This window comes from Emydura macquarii, unplaced genomic scaffold, assembly GCF_026122565.2.
Source record: "Emydura macquarii macquarii isolate MOO-44397 ecotype Brisbane River unplaced genomic scaffold, CSIRO-AGI_Emac_v2 contig_1390, whole genome shotgun sequence".
In the NCBI taxonomy this organism is placed as follows: domain Eukaryota; kingdom Metazoa; phylum Chordata; order Testudines; family Chelidae; genus Emydura; species Emydura macquarii.
Genome location: NW_027131527.1, coordinates 10,089,036 through 10,108,336, shown reverse-complemented (window position 1 = coordinate 10,108,336; position 19,301 = coordinate 10,089,036). Strand labels below are relative to the sequence as shown.

The following is a 19,301-nucleotide window of genomic DNA, read 5'->3' as shown; positions in this document are numbered from 1 at the left end:
AAAACTGTAAAAGACTGAATAGATGGTTCCAATCAACATAGTTCATCTTCATACAATTAGTCCTGATACTTAAAGCTGTTTATGATTGGAAGGGCAGATTTTATTGAACTGCAATTACAAAAATAAACATTGTCTACATAAGCTGCCTACACTGTACTGTGATAGCAATATTAAACTCATTAATTATAAAGTGTGGTGATGCCAAAAAGCACTACCAAATTTACTTTTTTAACTTGTAATTGTTCCTGGCTCTCTTATTCTAAATCTCAAACGTGCAGTTTTTTAATTCATAAATTGAAATTCTGCTATATAATCATGTGGGATGAAATCCTGGCCTCACTGAAGTCAATTGGAAAAGTACTAATAATTTTTAAAAGGGCCAGGTATCTCATTAATTAAGCAGAGTTTGCTGCTCCTTCATAGTGTTACCTATTGTGGATTTTACATCTAAGGGTCTTTGTGTATTAACACCCATCACTACGCAAGACAACACTGGAGTCATTTCTCTTCAGAAGCAGAAACTTGGATGGACCTTAAACTCTATTGATACTCCTAGGCAATACTGTAATATTTACATATACACAGACATTGTCAGTATTTTCTAACAGTATGCATAAAAGTATGATGCACTAACTATGACCAGCAAAAGATCATGCCTCCTGCAATTTATTGAAGTGTATCTTTTTAAAAAAATATGCTAGTATTGACACAATGTTCAGTCAAAGGAAACTGACTACGTTTTCATGGTATTTACAGTAAAAAGACTACAAAAAAAAACCTCTCAAAGACTATATTGACCTTTACACTAAGACTGTTTTATACTGCTCCAGCAGTGTATAGGGGATTCAATACCCCTTTAAAATCCTTTTATACTGCCATAGCAGTGACTAGCAGCCTTAGTGTAAATGATAATCCAGTGCTATGTGAATAGCCTGTTCATCAGAGATTTCCCTCAAAGCATTCTTCATCATTCCTCTGAAGTTGGGAGAGAATAAAGAGAAGATCTCAAAGAAAGTATGAGCACCACCATAAAAAACAGAGACTTTACCATGAGACAGTGTTGTTCATATCTATGATCTACTCCTGCTCCCACTAATGTCAATGGGAATTTTCTCTTTGACTTGCGTGGAATCTGGATAAAGCCCATAATCTAGAGTTACTTATAGTAACCATCTATTAATTTGGGTTTCCATTGTTATTAGTCCATGTATGGACTATGGTAGAATGGAGTGAAATTTGGGATTATGGAGTACCTCTTTGTACAGTTTTAAAAGATTCACAAAATTAGCAAATAACTAAACTTTAGAGCACTGGAGAGCAAAACTCCATTGGAGAGCAATTATAATGAACACTCCTAAAGGGAACATGAATCTGATAAAGTCTGGGTCTAAATTTTGAATGCACATTTGAAATTTGCCAAAATGCGTTCACTAGTTTGAACATTAACATACTATGCTGGAGAGTTGAGAAGTTAGAAAAATCATAACCTTAATCATTGAAAATTGAAGTGATTAGGAATTTGCAGAAAATGTTTTAATTCATTGTTGTTTTAAATGTGTAGTGTCCAGACCAATCATGTAAACAGGATTTATTGGCCTACCTGGAACAGATCAAGCTGTATTCTCACCAGCTCAAAATCTGCAGTCAAGTTAAAGCAGAAATCCAGAATCTTGGTGGAGAGCTCATCATGTCTGCTGTAAGTAAAAAAAAGTCCAGAAATAATTTCTGTGCTAGGTACAACTATAGATTTCAAATTTTGGAATGAATTTGTAGCATTTGTGAAATATAGTCTTATAGTCCTCAGGCCCTTATTTGATTCGCCACTGCTTTATATCTTGTGTTGTCATTTGTACCTGAGTAAAGTGAGTACAAGACATTACCAAATCAGAAGGGAAGCATTTTGCACCCACCAGTGTGCAGTTGTGTGAGACCACAGACAATGCGGGCAGTGAAGAATCAGGCCTGGTGTCTTTAAAGATTTCAGGTGACCTGCTTCTTCAGTCCGTTACACTGAGGTAGTGAAATTAACTTCAACAGAGAGACACTGATGTAAAACTGGTTTAGCAAATCAGACCTATTTTGAGGTAATGTGTGTTCACCCAATGCTGCATCTTTCTCATGGATTTCTTTCTATATATTTTCACTTTTTTATTTTGTTACAAAAAATTTGTGGGAGCTGTTGCTCCCAGCTCATAAGCAATTGACTGGAGAGATTCTAGCCAGGCTGTGAGTAACAGAGCCAAAAAAACCACTGAGAACAAGGGAAATTGGTTCTTTATTAGCTTTCTGGATCCGCATTAGCCTGGGGACATCAGGTTAGGGTATATAAGTACTATTTAGCTATTGCTATGATTTTGAGCACCAATTAGTAGAATTTCTGTACTCCTGTGAGTAACCCCTCCCCCCCAGCAGAAGAGTCTGGCCCTGAGTATTCAAATTATTCCATCAGTGAAGAAACAACTGTTTTCATTGTGGTGGTATTATTTATTATTTCTACGGAGGTAGTCCCTGGGAGCAGAGATCTATCATGGACCTGTGCTCAGTGCTGTACAAACACATAACAAAAAATGGCCCCTATCCCAAAGAGCTTACAATCTAAGTAATGATTATCCCTTTCTAATATCTCCAAGCTCACATATACATATAATTGTGCTTTATTTTTCATTTTCTTCTTTCTTTTTAAAAATGGTGCTTCAAGCCACATCACAATTAATACTTAATTAGCATTTCTGAATACTGTGGTCAGTGATGGATTTGTGACAATTTGAAAAACAATATGGTCTTTGAAAGTTAAAACTCTGCATTTTTTATTAGTTTTTCTGGTATTGTCTCCTCTACTCACATTTCATTGGGGAAATCTCATCAGGAAAGTCTGCGCCCTCCTCCATCCCAGTTGTAGTATAAATATCAAGTTGTATTAAGTAATATTATTTTATTGTGTTCCCTTCTATTGACACTTGCTGTTCTCCTCCAACATTAAAAAATGCAAAATAAACAACAAAAATGATAACTTTAAAAACAAACCCAGCTTAACTCATAAATCCAAGAGAAAAAACAGGGCCAATCCTGTTCCTATTAATTTGAGTGCAGCTGTATTATATCCCAGCAACCCTGGTTCAGCAAAGCACTTAATCACATGCATAAATCTATCTCAAGCCAGTAAGGGTTAGCACGTGCCCACCTGCTTTGCTGAGTCAGGGCCAAGAGGCAGTGAAGTCTTAGCTTCTATTCTATTAAAGGATTAAATCTATGTAAATGCTCATGAAGTATTTTGTTAAATGCAGATAATGTGTTGACTCTGTACAAAAAACAAAGAAAGGCATTCCCTGCCCTGAGAAACTTACAGTATAAAGCCCTGATCCAAAACCCACTGAAGTCAATGGAAAGACTTCAATTATTTTCAAGGGGCTTATCGTCTGGCCCTGAGGGACTACATACCTGTCAATGCTGACCAATGGTTATAGCAAGTCCTTACTATTGTGAGAGTATAAATGTACAAAATGCCCTGGCAGAGCAGAGGTGGTGTGTAAACTTAAAACTTAATAACTTCTCCAATTGTCATTTCCTCCCCAATTATATATTGTTGGGGTAGAGAAAGCATTTGAAACAGGCTGTGCTCAACTATCACTTTTAAAGGAAAAACCGAGCACCAAATCCAATTTGCTGTCTTATATGAGTAGTACCAATGTATGTGAAACTGCAGACTCTTTGGATCCGGTGTTTAAAAGTGACTTCAGGGACTCATTTCATCTTGAGGGGAATATGAGAACTTAAAATACATCAGATGGGGAAGGCGCTAACAAAAGCAGGGCTGTTAATAAATTGAGAGGGAGACAAAATCAATGATTGCTCAAAAATGGCTGAGCTACTGCACTGGCTTTTTTCTTTTCTTTTTGAATGGTGGTTTTAAAAGAAGTGAAGCAAATCCTGCTTTTTCAAGTGGGCCTTGTGGCATTAAAATTGCTGGGGGTTGTACGGTACAAGGTGAAGGCCAAATATCTGGGTGGAGAAACATGCAAGCATCCAAAGTCCTGCTCCCTTGGTGTTTCCAGTAATGGCAATGCACAAGTTGCATTTGGGACTAACTGTAGGAGGGGACAGCAGGTCCACTATTATATGGATCTCCTGTGCCCTGCAGTGAAAGCCATACAAGGTGTGAAGGGCTACGTCAACCTATTGGCTGAAGTACTTTCCACTGTGCAGCTCTGCATAAAATAGCCCTGCACCTCTTCCTATTTCTAGTCCAACCACTCCAGCTAGTAGATTTGGCCCTTTTATCTACCCATCACTGTAGTATCTGGGCAACTTCCACATAAAATCAGTATCAATGTCAAAGTACCTAGCAAACTTAATAGAACATCTGGCACTTCTCCATTTTTGGAGTCAGAACTCTGTTTGGGGTGGGGTTATATATTTTGATTTTTTTTCTCCTGAGTACTATCTAATCTATTTCTATTGATAAGAATGAGAAGTGGAAAAAGAGACATCAGACTAGAAAAAAAATGGGAAAAATAAGGAAGAATCCACTTGTGCCTATAATGATATTCTCATCACACTTTTAGAAAACACTTAATGCATCCAGCTATTCATAATCATCCTAAATACCACCCTCCAACATAATGAAAAATACACCTACTAAAGAGAAGAGTATATTAGATAGGAAATCAATGAAGCAACAGAAATGTAGAAAATCATTTCATTTAGTGGCCACTGCTTCTTTGTGTTTGCCCTTTCTCTGTTTTCTCCTCTCTCCACATACATCCACACAAACGAAATGGTCCCTGTCCTGTGCCCCTTGAAATCTCTTTACCCCTGCATTCCCTTGCTCCCTCCTGTGCATGTACGCGGTGTCTGCATTGCCAGAGAATCGATGTTAAACTTCCTACCCAAGAGGAATCAAGGTCTTTGCATGCTGATGAATAGGTGAATTCACCACCACCATCTCTCAAATAAGAATCACTACGTAGAAAGGAGGTGGGTAGGTTAAACTTCCCTGTTGATGATGGAGTACAGAGATGTACATAAAGGGAACTAGTGAGTTAAACATCCCCCTCACCTCCAGGAGATGACCCATGGAGAGTCTCTGCACAAAAGAGGAATGGCACATGAGGGATTATGAGGGTAGGGATTCAGTGAGATTTAATATCCTTCCTTCTGAAGGGGAAGAATGGCTGAAAAATCATAAGAACAAACTTGAGTTTGAAAGCCTGTAGTTTCTGTAACATATATTGCAGACTTGTGAAAATACACAACAAGATTTCGCCCCAATCACAAAATGTCCTACCAATAAAAACAATGGGCGAGAGAACAATATAATACATAAAATGGAACTACGGCTTCAACCTTAACTATGGAGTCATGGTCAGTGACACTCCATATTTTGTCTAAGGACAACTCAGTTACTTCCAGACTAATCTATGGACTCTTTTAATTTATGGAAATCTTGTGTCTGGGGCAGTGCTGATGACAGTGAGCGTGGTGGAGTTCTAGCATCATTCCCTTCATATGTTAAGGATATCATGAGTACTTGATTACTCATTTACTCAGGCATGTGAAAAAGTGTGCAGTACTCTGAGAACACAGACAGATATACATTACTCACTAAAGTATCTTATTTGCTCTTTTTTTTTTTTTTTTTTTTTTTGCTGTAAATGCTTTGAGGCTGTCTCTCCTCTGCCCTTGCCCCTTCCCCTCCTTATTCAACATTCCTCTGACCATGTCCACACTAGAAACTTCGCTCGATGCATGTTACGTCAGCATAAATCCATCACCAGTTAGTACATGTGCATACTTGGCTCCTTGCATCGGTGTTGCATGTTCTCACCAGGAGTGCTTGTGTCACTGCACAATGTTATAGGTAGCCCATTGTGCAACCTCCCACTGTCCAGCGCGCTGTCTTTTGGGAAGTTTTGGCAATGAATGGTGGGGCAGAAATTAGTCTCACAAGTTCAATTTCCTAGCATGCAACTGTCTCCATCCCATAATGTTATCTATATCCCATAATATTTGTGCCTTTTTTAAAAATCCCAGAAAGCCATGTGGCCCTCCTCATCTCTGACAGAAGCATGGAGCCTGCACAGCTCTGAACTACTGTCATAAGCATTGCAATCAGATACTCAATCCTCTGGTATTTGCAGTGCTGTAAGCAGAATCAAATCAGTGTCGACCATGATGATTTCTTGGAGGACAGGTTGCTGTGGAACACAGTGAGAACCACTTCAAGGTTGTTGATAGCATTCATGGAGCAGTTGCAGGTGGAGGAGTAAAACTTCTGGGCCTAGAAATGAGCACTGAGTGGTGGGATTGCATCATAATGTAGCTCTGGGATGATGGCTGCAGCGGCTGCAGAATTTTTGGATGCACAAGGCCACATTCCTGGATCTGTGTGCCAAGCACCCTCCAGCACAAGGACACCAAAATGAGAGCTGCATTGACAGTGGAGTGATGATCGCACTGTGAAAACTTGCAACACCAGATAGCTACCATTTTGGTGTTGGAAAATCTACTGTGGGGGCTGTTGTCATGTTAGTGAGCAGGGCCTCTTATTATCTGCTATGCAGGGCTATGACTCTGCAGCAATAAGGTTCCTGCACTGCAATGGAACAATAGATGGCAGGCATATCCCTATTTTGACACCAGGCCACCTTGCCACAGAACACATCAACAGAAAGAGCGATGTTTCTATGATTATTCAAGCATCGTGGATCACTGGGAATGCCTCTCCGACATCAGTGTTGGCTGGGCAGGGAAGGTGCATGATGCTTGCATCGCTAAGAACACAGGGCTGTCCAGAAAGCTACAAGCAGGAACTTTCTTTCCTGACAGGCAGTTTGCCATGGGCAATTTTGAAATGCCAATAGTAATCCTGGGGGACCCAGTCTACCCCGGCTCATGAAGTCATACATCAGCCACCTCGACGGCATCAGGGAAGATTCAGCTACAAGCTCAGCAGGTGCGGAATAACAGTTGAATGCATGTTTGGTATATTGAAGGAATGCTGACAGTGTTTACTCACAGGATTGGATCTCAGAGAAAAAAACATACCAATGGTTATAGCTGCCCGCTGTGCCCTGCATAATATCAGTGAAGCAAAGGGGGAAATTGGCTGCTGGGGTGGAGCAACTGTCTACTGAGTTTGAACAGGCAGACACAAGGGCTATTAGAAGAGCTCAACAACATGAGCTCTATGTGCTCATGGTCTTATGCAGCACTGGCTTGCACGATGTCACTGAACACGTTGAGTCTTCTTCTTTCTCTTCCTTTTCTGGGTCAGGTGTTCTCCAAGGGTGGAGGAGGAAACCCTAAAGGTTGCAGCAGCTGCAGATAAATCGCACTGAGGTACCATTGTCAGTATATTCACAACAGAAAGTAAAACTTGAAGGTTCAGAACTCCTCTTCCTCAATCCCCTAAAGTTTTAAACAATACACGCTCATTGACACTTCTGTGTGGGATTGCTCATTCCCAGCACCCCTCGGCCCGAGCCATGGTGAATATGACCCACCAGGGTGAGGAAAATGAAAACGAAATTGTTCAGTGGTATGAAACTATGAATATAGGGCAATGGCACTGAATGCTGGCACCATTTTTCACAGGCAGTGGTGATTTTAGCCGATATTTCACTCCTGACAGTATCAAAGGCAGAGAAAGAAGAGCTGTAACTGGCGTTCCAAAAGTGCTCTGGCCCGTATGCTGCTAGTCTGCAGTGTTGCCTGCCGAAGTTATCACTAACTGGCATGGGAAAGTGTCCTACCGTGGAGGAAGGAAGAAGACTGCCATCCATAGGAACCCGTGGGAGAGGATTGCAGAGTACCTCTTTGAAAGTTTCATTGAGATTTCTCAGGAGGCTTCAAGGGACATAAACAAACTGCTCTGCACGCCCCCCCTGCCTGCCTAATTCCACAGAGGGATGAAAAGCAGATAACAGTGCTGTCTCAGTTGTACCACTACTTCTTCTAGTAGTGTAATGAGAAAGAAATTTACATTCTTACCCCAGGATCCTTCCCCTACATTGGGCTCACCTGTGCTCAACTGTCGGGACTGCAGTGGAGTTTCAAACAGATTCTGGCATAGCTGCATCCCTGGTCCCATGTCCCCCATCCTCCACGTCATCCTTGTCCTCACTGTTCAGGCCAGGGGCCCATGGCTTGAGTTTCTCAGAAGTAGCCATGGTGGTGTACAGGGTGCTGGTGGGGTTTCTGTCAAGTATGTCATGCAACTCTTAGTAAAAGCAGCAGGTCTGTGGCTCCGCACCAAATGGACTGTTGACCTCCCTGGCTTTCTGATATGCCTCACACACACACAGTTCTTTCGCTTTCACACTGCACTGCTACTGCTCCCTGTCCTACCCCTTCTCGTGCAATCTGTTCATAGCTGTCAATATTCCCGTGGCTGGTCCATATAAGTGCTTGCACAGGCCTCTTCTCCCCACAGACCCAGAATATCTACTGTCTATTCCAAGCTGGAGTGCATCTGACATGTGTAGCCGGATTGGCCATCTCAACAGCTGTGCACAACAATGGAGAGCAGCTAGGTGTGCTCATCAATCAGGAAAAGGCATTTCAAAAATTTTCTGGGCTTTAAGAGGAGGATTTTGATAGAAAAACAGATTCTAATATTCTTTGTACACTTTGATTCTTATTTCATTTATTAAAAAACACTCTGAGTGAGTCAATATTTAATCCTTCATTTATATCCCTGAGAAATATCAAAACATTTTAAAGAAAAGACATAAAATATTGTCAACATTTTTGCCATCTACAAGTAAGAATTGCAAGGATTTACCAAGCTGTTAATTGGTATGATGGAGCAGGACAGGGAAAATTCTTTGCATTCACAGATTCTGGCTTTTATTGCTGCTTTTCAATTTTCCAGCAGCTGTACTATAAGCCTGCTTCCTACCTGGGAATGTCAGTGGTACTACAAGATGCACTGACACAGGCTGAACAATACCTCTTTAGCTGCAACACAATCTTCAAACCACACTGAAAATAACAGGAAACGGTTGTAGTCCTCAGTAATTACATTTATTTTAGCATATTATCAATAATACTATTTGTAGGTATCATATAGATATGGTATTTCCAGAAATATTGATTAACTTACTTACACTGCTCAAGTTGTCATTTTGCAGTACTAGCTTTAAGAAGAGACAGTTCTTGGAATTATATCACAATGCAGGAAATTAACATGTGGGTGTTCTGGTCTATTTCTGGCTCTAAGGCATAGTAGGTTTGATGTTTTGTTTCATCTATACCTACTATCACCACATAATTGTACTTTGATTAATGTCGTAAGAGAGACAAATAGTGGCTTCTTTTTTAATGATTGGAAGTACAGAAAGAGAGGCATAATTGCAGGAGTACTGATTCTTCCTAATAGTTTTGTGGGGGTTTTTTGGTTTTTTTTTTTTTTTAAATTGTCCCAGTAGTTGCAGTATCTCAGCTAATTGGGGTGGAAAATATTTCTCAAGTCCCCTAGCCTTATCCCCTGCATTGTGCAGGCTATTTCACAGCATTTTTTCCCCCATGAATGTCTGGCCTAATCTATTTTTGAATATCCATGATTGTGTCTCAACTCCTAGACTGCCTTAATAAGGGACTCCAGTTTGTACAAAGGTAGGCACTTAAATAAGGCATCCAACTTCTGCATTTGGCCACATACATCAGCATTTAATATTTCAAATTAAGCATTTTACATGCTTAATTACCACTTTCTCTCAGATGAAAAGTTCCTTCAGAAAGCAATCCTACAGCCTCACTGCTAGCTTTGTGGGCTTTTTAAAAGAGCTAGAAATGCCCTCAGTTTAATGTCAATAAAATAAAAAGTGGCACGTGTAAGGCTGGCACAATCACAGACTGGTGTCTAGCCCATGTCCCAGAACTGTGGCAGCTGGCAGGGTGTTCTACCCGTTCCTTCCCGCCCCCTCCACTTAGAGACAGTCCTAATGCATCACTTACTGCTGCAGAGAAGACTTGCATCAAAAGTTAACTTTTGCCCTAACCTTCAACTGCTGTTCTTTTGACTGAGAGGGAAGTTTGTGATCGTCTATAGGTCTTGGGGGTGCTCATTCAACAATTTCAGACTGCCCCCTAAGAATGTGCTGTTTTTCACACAGATCAGATTTACTCTTATTGTTGAGAGTTCTGTTGTAGACCACAGTCTTTAGACATTTTTTAAGATATCCTGGGCCTAGTTGCCTAACTAGCTAGGTATGGTGGTAAGTATTATCATAACTCTTGCTCAGTAAGAGCCCAACTTCAGCAAGGAATCCAAGAGGACTCCTGGACTATGGATTGAATTGACCAATGCTCACCTTCAACCAAAGGAGACTGCTCCGTGGCTGCAACTTATTCAAAATACTTTCCTTTGCCTACCAGCATCACCTCTGTCTTGCTCAGCTTCAGCCAGCTCTTTTGTCATTCATGAACTGATCTCCTCCAAGTGCTTGGCCATCATGGTGGCAATGTTGTGGTTTTATGTGGTGAAGACAGGTTAAGCTGTGTACCAACTGCATACTGCTGGCATTTGAGTCATGTCATCTTACCAGTTCACCTAGTGGTTGCATGTAGATGTTGAAAAGAACCAGAGAGAATTGATCCTTGTGAAACTCTGGAGATACAGATTCCATCACTATGCTTTGGGTGAGTCCCTCCAGGAAGAGCTCACGCTATTTTAGCTCATTACTTAAGATCTCTGCCACCTCTTTCAGGCAATGTAGCAATATCCCATGGTCAATGATCCACTCCAAGCCTCTTCATCTAATCTGGGGGTTTTGTTTATATTTTTATATTTTCCTTTGCATATTTTGGTCCCAGACCTGCTCCATCATACCAATTAACAGCTTGGTAAATCCTTGCAGTTCTACCTCTATGAACAAATAGGGTTCTAGTCAAATCACAAACAGGAATTCAGAAATCTTATACACTTATACCATAAATCTTAGCAAAAAAAAATGACTTTGGCTCTATGCAAAATTAGACGCATATTCCCATTCACCATGTAAAAGAAACCGCAGAATGTATTTTATTAAGGTTTAAAATAAAAAGTTTCCAATTGAAGAACAAGAACATAATCTAATAAATTGAGCACATAATATTTTGAATGTTTTCTACAGATAATTCTATGTAGAGAACTATATACAGTATTTCTTAGGCTATGCCTAAAGAGCAGGTTACTTACTTAACAAGCTGAAGCATGAATCTACAGCATACTCAGAATCCTCAACAGGAACTTAGGTGTCCGTGTTTTGAGAATGAAATTATAACATGGTGGATAGTTATTAGAAAGCCTCAAGATCTTTCCTTACCAATTATAAATAAATTCCTTTCGTGTTACAAAACTTTCAAAGATTTTTTTGATGATTACAACAGAGGGCATGTGCTTTTTAGACGAAAGTTCCTGAATTATTTTCTTCTTAACATAATGCATGTATGGTCATAGAATTAATATGGATTGGTGCCTATTGTTGGATTTGAAGTCTGTTACCCCCAGATGCATGAGGGGGAAGGAGTTTCACTTCAGTGGGCTTGAAGAGTGTATGTAATATAATGGCCCATGTGTACATGTGTCACTGATCTAGTCTACTGCAAGAATTCAGGGGGTATATGTGCATGTTACTTTCTACTGGATTCCCTTCAGGGGAATATTTCATTTTGTTTAAACTATACACATTTTTAGAAAAATAAAATACAATTGAAGTAAATTTTAAAACAAAATAATTTCAAATTGAAAAATCAAAACATTTCATTTCAAAATTGTTGAAATGAAACACTGATGGTTTTGGTGGGGGCACAGCCCCTTTGACTGCAAGAAGTTAGTGAAATTGATACATATATGCATAATGTTTTGTTCATTCTGAATCTGCATTTTTTTTGCCCCCTTCCCACTCCCCCGCCAAAAAAAAAAAAGTTCCAGCCAAAAATATTTGGCTAGCTCTAATCCTGAGTCCTGGCCCTGCTGCACCTGTGTGTGAAGTCCATGCAGTCACATAATCAGTAGTCCTAATGTAACTGAAACAAACTACTGATAATTCCTTACCAGCAAATTGAGGGTACTATAAACAATGCTCTTCCTAAATCCTGCCATGAATTATTGTGTGTTCTGACATCCAGTTAGAGATGTGAAATGCTGAGACTGGAATACAAAAATGATGCACGGTGTGTGTAATGCTGGAATAACAAACCCAGTATTCAGGTGAAGACTGTCAACCTTTTAATGTATATATTTTACTCTCACACACACACACACACACACACACACACACACACACACACACACACACACACCATCTTTAGAAACCATTTGCTTAAAGACTGAAGAGTTTGCAGCCACGTCTCTAAATAAAATGAACTTGAATGTGCTATGAATAAATATTTTATCAATCTTCCGTTTATGCCAAGTCTCATTTCATCAGTTTTCCCTGATATGTAATGAGACCTTGAAGAATCTGTTGAATATTTGAGAGACATAAAAGCATCCAAGTGAAAATGGGTCTTGAGTACATTCATAGTAGAACAATACATTTACATCAAATTGTATCATGTTATGGGCACTAAACTATTTAAAAATAAAACCTGCTGCTCTGTCTATAGACAGACAAGATAAAGTAAAATGTGGGGCCTGACTTTTTAGATGTTGCCCCAAGAAAAATCTCTCCATGACATTGAAGTTTAACTGATTAAAAATTAATAATTTTTCTATTCAGACTCTATAGTTTCCAGATGATTGGTGTGAGGTGCCTCATGAAAACAGAGAAAATGTATTGACACTACGATGCTGCAAATAACATTGATCTCCTAAAGGGAAATATTAGTAAACCTACTAAAATTAAGTTGCTTGCGCTGGGGTGTCAGAGTAAATGCAATAGAAATTTCTATCTCCCTAAACTATGAGAAATGCACCAAAGCAACTAATTAAAACAGTCTTAGTAATAGTTAAATATTTGGCTTTTCACCAAGGAGGTGTGCAGGTTCTAGTATTTATATTTGTTTCACATGTGTTTGTTTTTGAAAGCTTTTTTGTGTCTCAGGGAGTCATTTCTGGAACTGAAATAATGCCAGACATTCAGCTAGTGTACAACAACCTTGGGGCAGGTGTACACTGCTGACAAAATTCAGTGGCAGTTGGTGGGAGTTAAGCAAGCTACGCAGAGTAGCTTGCATTACTCCTGTCGACTTAGTAACTTCCCTTGTTTCTACTGCACTGCCCCAATGGGAAATGCATACCTGTCGATACAGCACTATGATTTTTGGGGAGGTGATTTTTATAGATCTTCACTTATTAGTGTCTTCACTACTGCTCAATCGAACCGGAAAAATCGATCTGATGGTGGTGAATTTGCCACTGTCAGTGTAGACACAGCCTAAGTATAACCAGTTATTAACTCAAGACTAGAGGTGTGTGAAACAAATGAATGTTTGAGTGCAACCTGTGCTCTGGACTCAGTTGTTCTCATGAATTGTGTTAAAAATAATAGCCTGAAGAAAAATATCCTGTGCATATAAGCCTAGGACAGTGGCCAAGCTAACTGATGCCTTAGAAATAGATTTGATATGTTAAATAATTGTCCTAAAATACTCCAATTTTTAATGCAAAAAATACATGGGTCTGTGATAATCATAACCAGAAATCCTAAGCAACCATCTTTTGTTGAACATTTCACACGCTGCAGAAAGGAATTATTTTATACATGGTATGTTGAGTTATTGAACAGTTCTGGATCATATAAATGATAAATTGATTTTGCTAATCAGTATATTTATGCTGAGGCACATTAATTTGACAAATAATTTAATGCCATTTTTAATTAAAAACAGAAACCCCGTGAACCAGTGATAATCTATAGGGGCTTTGCTCAGCTCATTCAGGTCTTCGTTCATTTCCCAGATGAACTCAGCCATTGTTCAGAGTTGGTTACGAAGTCCTATACATAAACACACACACACTTTTCTCGCATCAAACTACCCTATAAAAGTGGGGGAGTGGGACTGCAGGTTCCTTCCTTTGATAAAAGTCATTTTTGCAAATCTCCAAATTTCAAAAATACCACAAAAGCCTTGCAGTTGAAGGAATTTTAATAGAGCAGCCAGACAGAACGTATGAAAGGATGACAGATTAGTGACCACACTAAAATTGAATATTCCCTGTGGGTGAGATTTTGTTGGGAGTTTGAGAAGGAAGAAAAATTTGTCTGATCTGGGCATTGAGATGTATCCTCCAAAACTACAATTTTTTTAATCTTTTGCAGACTTTATTGGCTCAGCTTTAACATGTACAAGAAAAATCTGAAACAAACTCCATCCTTATCAATCTATATCACAAAATGTCATTAAAAAAATAGGAAATCTCTCCCGTTCATGCATTACCTTAAAACTCAAAGGTGTTCCCATTTTGGCAATCTGACTATAACGTTGTTAGTTGCTCTATTCATTAAATGTTTGTGCAATAAAGAGTGTGTCACAAAATGGCATTCTGCCTTACTAGCAACCAAACTTCAAAAATGCTAAGTACTCAGGTAGATTGGAGGGTAAAAAAAATCAAAGCAAGATTTTCTTAAAGTTATTCAAAATGGAGATGCATTTCCAAATTGAAATTGTCAGACTTATAATTAAATATGAGCAGGGTGGCTCTTTCCTTGAAGATTAAAGCTACTAATTCAGGTCACTGATCTGATTTATACAGTACATTTATCCCCCGCCAACTCTCTGTTGCAATATGACAACAGCAAAGACAGCTTAAGTTGAAAGCACAAAGTATCTTTAATTCAAGGAAATACATACTGAAGAATTTTAACACCAGCAAGAGGACTAGATTCAAAATGAAATATGATATTGTCCAGCTGTTATCTGGCAGTGTCATAAACTATTTTCCTTATAAAAAGAAATGAAATTGTAAACATATCACCTAAACACTTTTCCTGGGCCAGTACTTTATGCATGTTGGGACTCCTCCTCAAGTGTCCTGAATTTCTATGGAAGGCCCAAACAAGGTAAAAAACAGAAATAGGGAATTCTACACACCCTGTTTTTCTCAGATGTGGCTCCTGTGTTGGATCTTTAGGGGAAAAGGTGGCGAGCAAGACCCATTCATGTCCCCTAGTTTCGTCTCTGTACTCTGCCTGTAGCCCATGTGCCCAACCCCCTGGAGGGGAACTAATGGGGTCTTTGCACTACGACTTCTACCCACCTGTAGAAACTTCGCTGACTTGCAGCTACAATGCTGCATAGCAAAGCCTAGGAATTCTCAACATGTGCCAATTAGTACTGACATGGATTGGCCTAAGTAGCAATTTTTTAATTATTATAGTGCCCACGTGTATTCATGAAAGAGCCCTTAAATTTGCATGAGGATGGCAGTAGTTATTTAAATGCAGGCAATTGACAACATATGCCAATAAGATAAGGTTTATACTATACATTCAGCATACTTAGGCTCGGGTTTTTGTAGATTTAAGACCAGAAGGGACTCATCGAGTCTGACTTCCTGCACAACAAAGGCCATGAAACTCCCCCAAATAATTCCTGTTTGAATTAGAGCATATCTTTTAGAAAAATATCCAATCTGGTAGAGAGATGAAATGACTTCCCCAAGGACACGCTTCATAGCTGGGGAAAAACCTCAGGGTCTCCTTAGTCCTTTTTTATCCCCTATCCAGACCATACTGCCTCTCTCCAAAATAAGACTAATGGAATTAGGCATGCATTTCCCTTTGAATTTCAATGGGAGTTGTGCACCTAATGCCTAGTCTCCTTTGAAAAACCTAAACATAAAGAAAATTATAAAGATACCATACTCCTGAGGAATACGTTTACTTGACATAATACTTCTACATTACTTTGGTCCATGCAAGGGAGCCATTGAATTACTGTGGGAACAACTGGAGAATTTTGTCTAGTGCACTGTCATGGGTCTTCTGGAAGGTAGTCTCCTTACCATCAATATTAAGTGCAATGATATCTTGCAGACAGTCGACATGAATTCATGTTTAAAAAAGAAACATTTTTACATAGACATTCATATTCTAGCATCACAAATTACTTTAGATCTGTTAAATCCAAGCAGTGGAACAACATGAATATGATGATCAGAAATTCCTGGCAGAAATGAAGAAATTGGGTTTTACTATGTTAGTTTTATTTTTAAAATGTTGTTTATTCCTGTGTATATTATGTTTAAAGACAGACTGATTTCCTAGGCTAACAGCCATGTTTCTCATTACAGTTGGATAGTGTCACTTCACTAATTCAGGCTGCCAAAAACCTAATGAATGCTGTGGTGCAGACTGTGAAGATGTCCTATATTGCCTCCACTAAGATCATCAGAATTCAAAGTCCTACTGGCCCACGACACCCTGTTGTGATGTGGAGGATGAAGGCTCCAGAAAAGAAGCCCCTGATTAAAAGAGAGAAGCCAGAGGAAATCTATGCAGCTGTCAGAAGAGGTTCTGCTAAGAAAAGGATCCATCCTGTTCAAGCTATGAGTGAATTTAGAGGAAGAGAAATAATCTAAAATTATTATTCTGCCACTGTGCACTTTTCATATCTTGAAACTACTCATTTTGCATCTTTATTTTTACACTTGTTTAATTCTCTAAGTATGCTAATGTTTGGAAATTCTCTTCTTCTGTATGTTTAACATTTACTTAGGTTATTTCATCTTTAAAAAAGATAGTTAAAATAAATATTTGCTTAGTTAACAGCACACAATTTAACAATATTTTTAAACTCATCATATTTTATTGCTCACTCTCTTTATAATGCCTTTTTTTGCAGCTGAGCATTTTGAGTGATAGGTTAGGATGCTGTGTTATAACAAGCGTTGGCGTTCATGTAATTGAAAGGCAAGGCACAAGGAATCAAATTCATCCCTGGTAACTCTATTGACTTCAGTGGAGTTACACCAGAGATGAATGTGGCCTGATAGCTTTATATTCAGAATGTTTTATGACATACAGGCGTCTATGGATGGGATATAATGGGCCACCTCCTTAGTTGGCATAAATCAAAGGAAATGTGCTGAATTATACCACCTAGGGATCTGACCCATTCGCTTATCTTAATTGAAAGAGATTTTAAAATATTTTTTTCATAAACCTTAGGTATAAACAAAAATGGAATTATAAGTTTTAAAATATTTAGCGGAACAAATGGTATTATAACAATGCAGATTTCAGTAATATAAAATAGGGTTGATTGTAATGAAACTATAGTAATAGTAATAACTCTCAAATTTAAAGAGAACTTTGAAACTTTAACATTAATCCATGTTCTGCCTCCTGCCTGCTCTATGATTGACTACCATCTTCATAAATCTTAGTAAATCAGGTAATAACTATAAATGATTTTAGGTGAAAAGAAAAGAAGAAATCACTTTAAAAATGATAAAAAGAAACATATGGCTAGTCCTGCCATCAAAGACAGGTGCAAATTTTCAGGAAGTACCCTATGAATATCAGTCTTTAACTGCAGTGGACTAAAATATTTTGTCCATGGCACAACAAATAGCACAACGGTTGCTGGTGGTAGCCAGCCTGCTAAATTACTACTACAGTATATTTCAAAGTATGACATGATGCTAAAAGTGGTATTAGTTGTCAAAATTAGCACTTTCTTCCTATAAAATATTCAGTGCAAGAAACTCTTTTCAAGCAAATGCAAATTTTAGCCTCTGCTCACAATGAATTTGTGAGCATGGACTGAAATCATTCATAGAGCTACATAGCCAGGAGCTTCCCTTCCTGCCCAGTCATCCACACACTTTGCTCCATGTCCTCAGGCTTCACTACTTACCTAAAATGCCTTTGGCTGGATAATTGGTGGTCCACCTCCTCCCTTCACTGGGTAGTAGTGGATCGGGGACCCCCCCCATTCCACAACTTCATGATGAATAAGATGGCTGTTTCTTCCTCATGCAGATTTTTCAAGAGACCACACAATATGGGCTGGTGCCTACCCACAATTTATTAAAATGTTACAGAGAACAGGATGAGCTAGTTCCTTTCCCCCAGATGGGAGGATGGTCTGGGAAAATACTCCCCTTCCTTCTCCAGCTAGCTTGTAACTAAGATCAGGGTAGTGAAGAATCATAATCCCAAGAGTGTTTGCTAAGAAACCCCATTTGTTCTCTGGCAAAAGGGATTTTTGAGGTTTGTTGCCTCTCAAATTAGTTACTAAGGCCCAGATCCTCAAAGGTATTCAGGTGCCTAACTCACATTGATTTAAAAGGGAGGTAGGTGCCTAAATATTTTTGAGGATCTGGGCCCATGTGGCTACAGTAATGAGATGAAATAAGCAAGGGGAGGCTGGAACAATCTTGCCTCCTCACCCCCATCAACACCCTAATGGTGTGGAGAGCAGCCCAAAGAATTTAGCAGGCTGAATGGGAACCTGCCATTCCTTGTAATTCTAGCCAGCCGGGGGTCAGATGACAATCAGATAGGGCAAGTAGGGGGGCTATGGCCTACAGTAAGTAGTGCTTATGAATGATGTGTGGGGGAGGGGGAGGTGATAGTGTATTGGAAGTTCTTCTTGGAGCATTGCATTATGGACCTCAAACCTCTAAGTGATATTTCAGGTTCTCTGTCAGCCCCTGAGAGACGAATTGTACAAGGTTAAGTTTGTACATCTACCTCAGGGGGTCACACAGTCATATCCATTTTCCTTTTAATAGAGTCGTGCATTTGTTGTGGGTTACTTTGGTATCAGATATTTCTGATTAATGCATTAATCATGATTTTAGGGATTACATTAATAATAAAAACATGTCATAACCTTAAGAGGATTGCTCAGATTTTGTGTGTCCTGATTAAAGTCTCCAGTACTAGTCAGATGTGGAATAGACGTTGAGTCACTTTGTACACATCATGCTCACAATTACACACCACACTAAAATTAAAAGCGTGGCCTGAGGTGGTAGCATCAAAGTTACCAAAAAAAAGTTCTCATGGGAAACCAGGCAACTCACTTCAGATTAAAAACTCTGAGAAAACAGATGTTGAAACCTTAGGGCCAGATTGTACAACTCAGAGGCTCATGTTGGAGGCTTTAGCAGAAGCTCTGAGAGACATTATGGCTCAAAAGCCTTAGGGCAGGACAGCCCTGATACCACTTGTTAGGAAAGTGCAGTGTGTGCATTACACAGATCTATTGTTGTTCTTCCCTCCACCCATTTGAAGTAGCTGAAGCCTGCAGAAGCACTAGCAGGAAGCAGGCCTTGTACTTGAAAAAAGCAGAGGCAGCAGTTGTGGCTGGCACCACTGTGGGAAGGGATATAAAAATTCCTTGCATCCTCCCAATTTGCATTG

The 19,301-nt window shown here is 39.3% G+C and overlaps 1 protein-coding gene across 6 annotated transcripts in view; it reads left to right on the top strand.

The window, feature by feature from the left end:
* Window positions 1–18,765, top strand: part of CTNNA3 (catenin alpha 3) — an 813,634-nt gene extending 794,869 nt beyond the window's left edge. For all 6 annotated transcript variants that reach the window (XM_067552599.1, XM_067552600.1, XM_067552601.1 and 3 more), the window contains 2 exons: window positions 1,562–1,696; window positions 16,220–18,765. In XM_067552599.1, the coding sequence (XP_067408700.1) occupies window positions 1,562–1,696; window positions 16,220–16,507 (423 nt within the window). In that variant the 3' untranslated portion in view covers window positions 16,508–18,765. The remainder of the gene's footprint in view (window positions 1–1,561; window positions 1,697–16,219) is intronic.
* The last annotated feature ends 536 nt before the right edge of the window (window positions 18,766–19,301 follow it).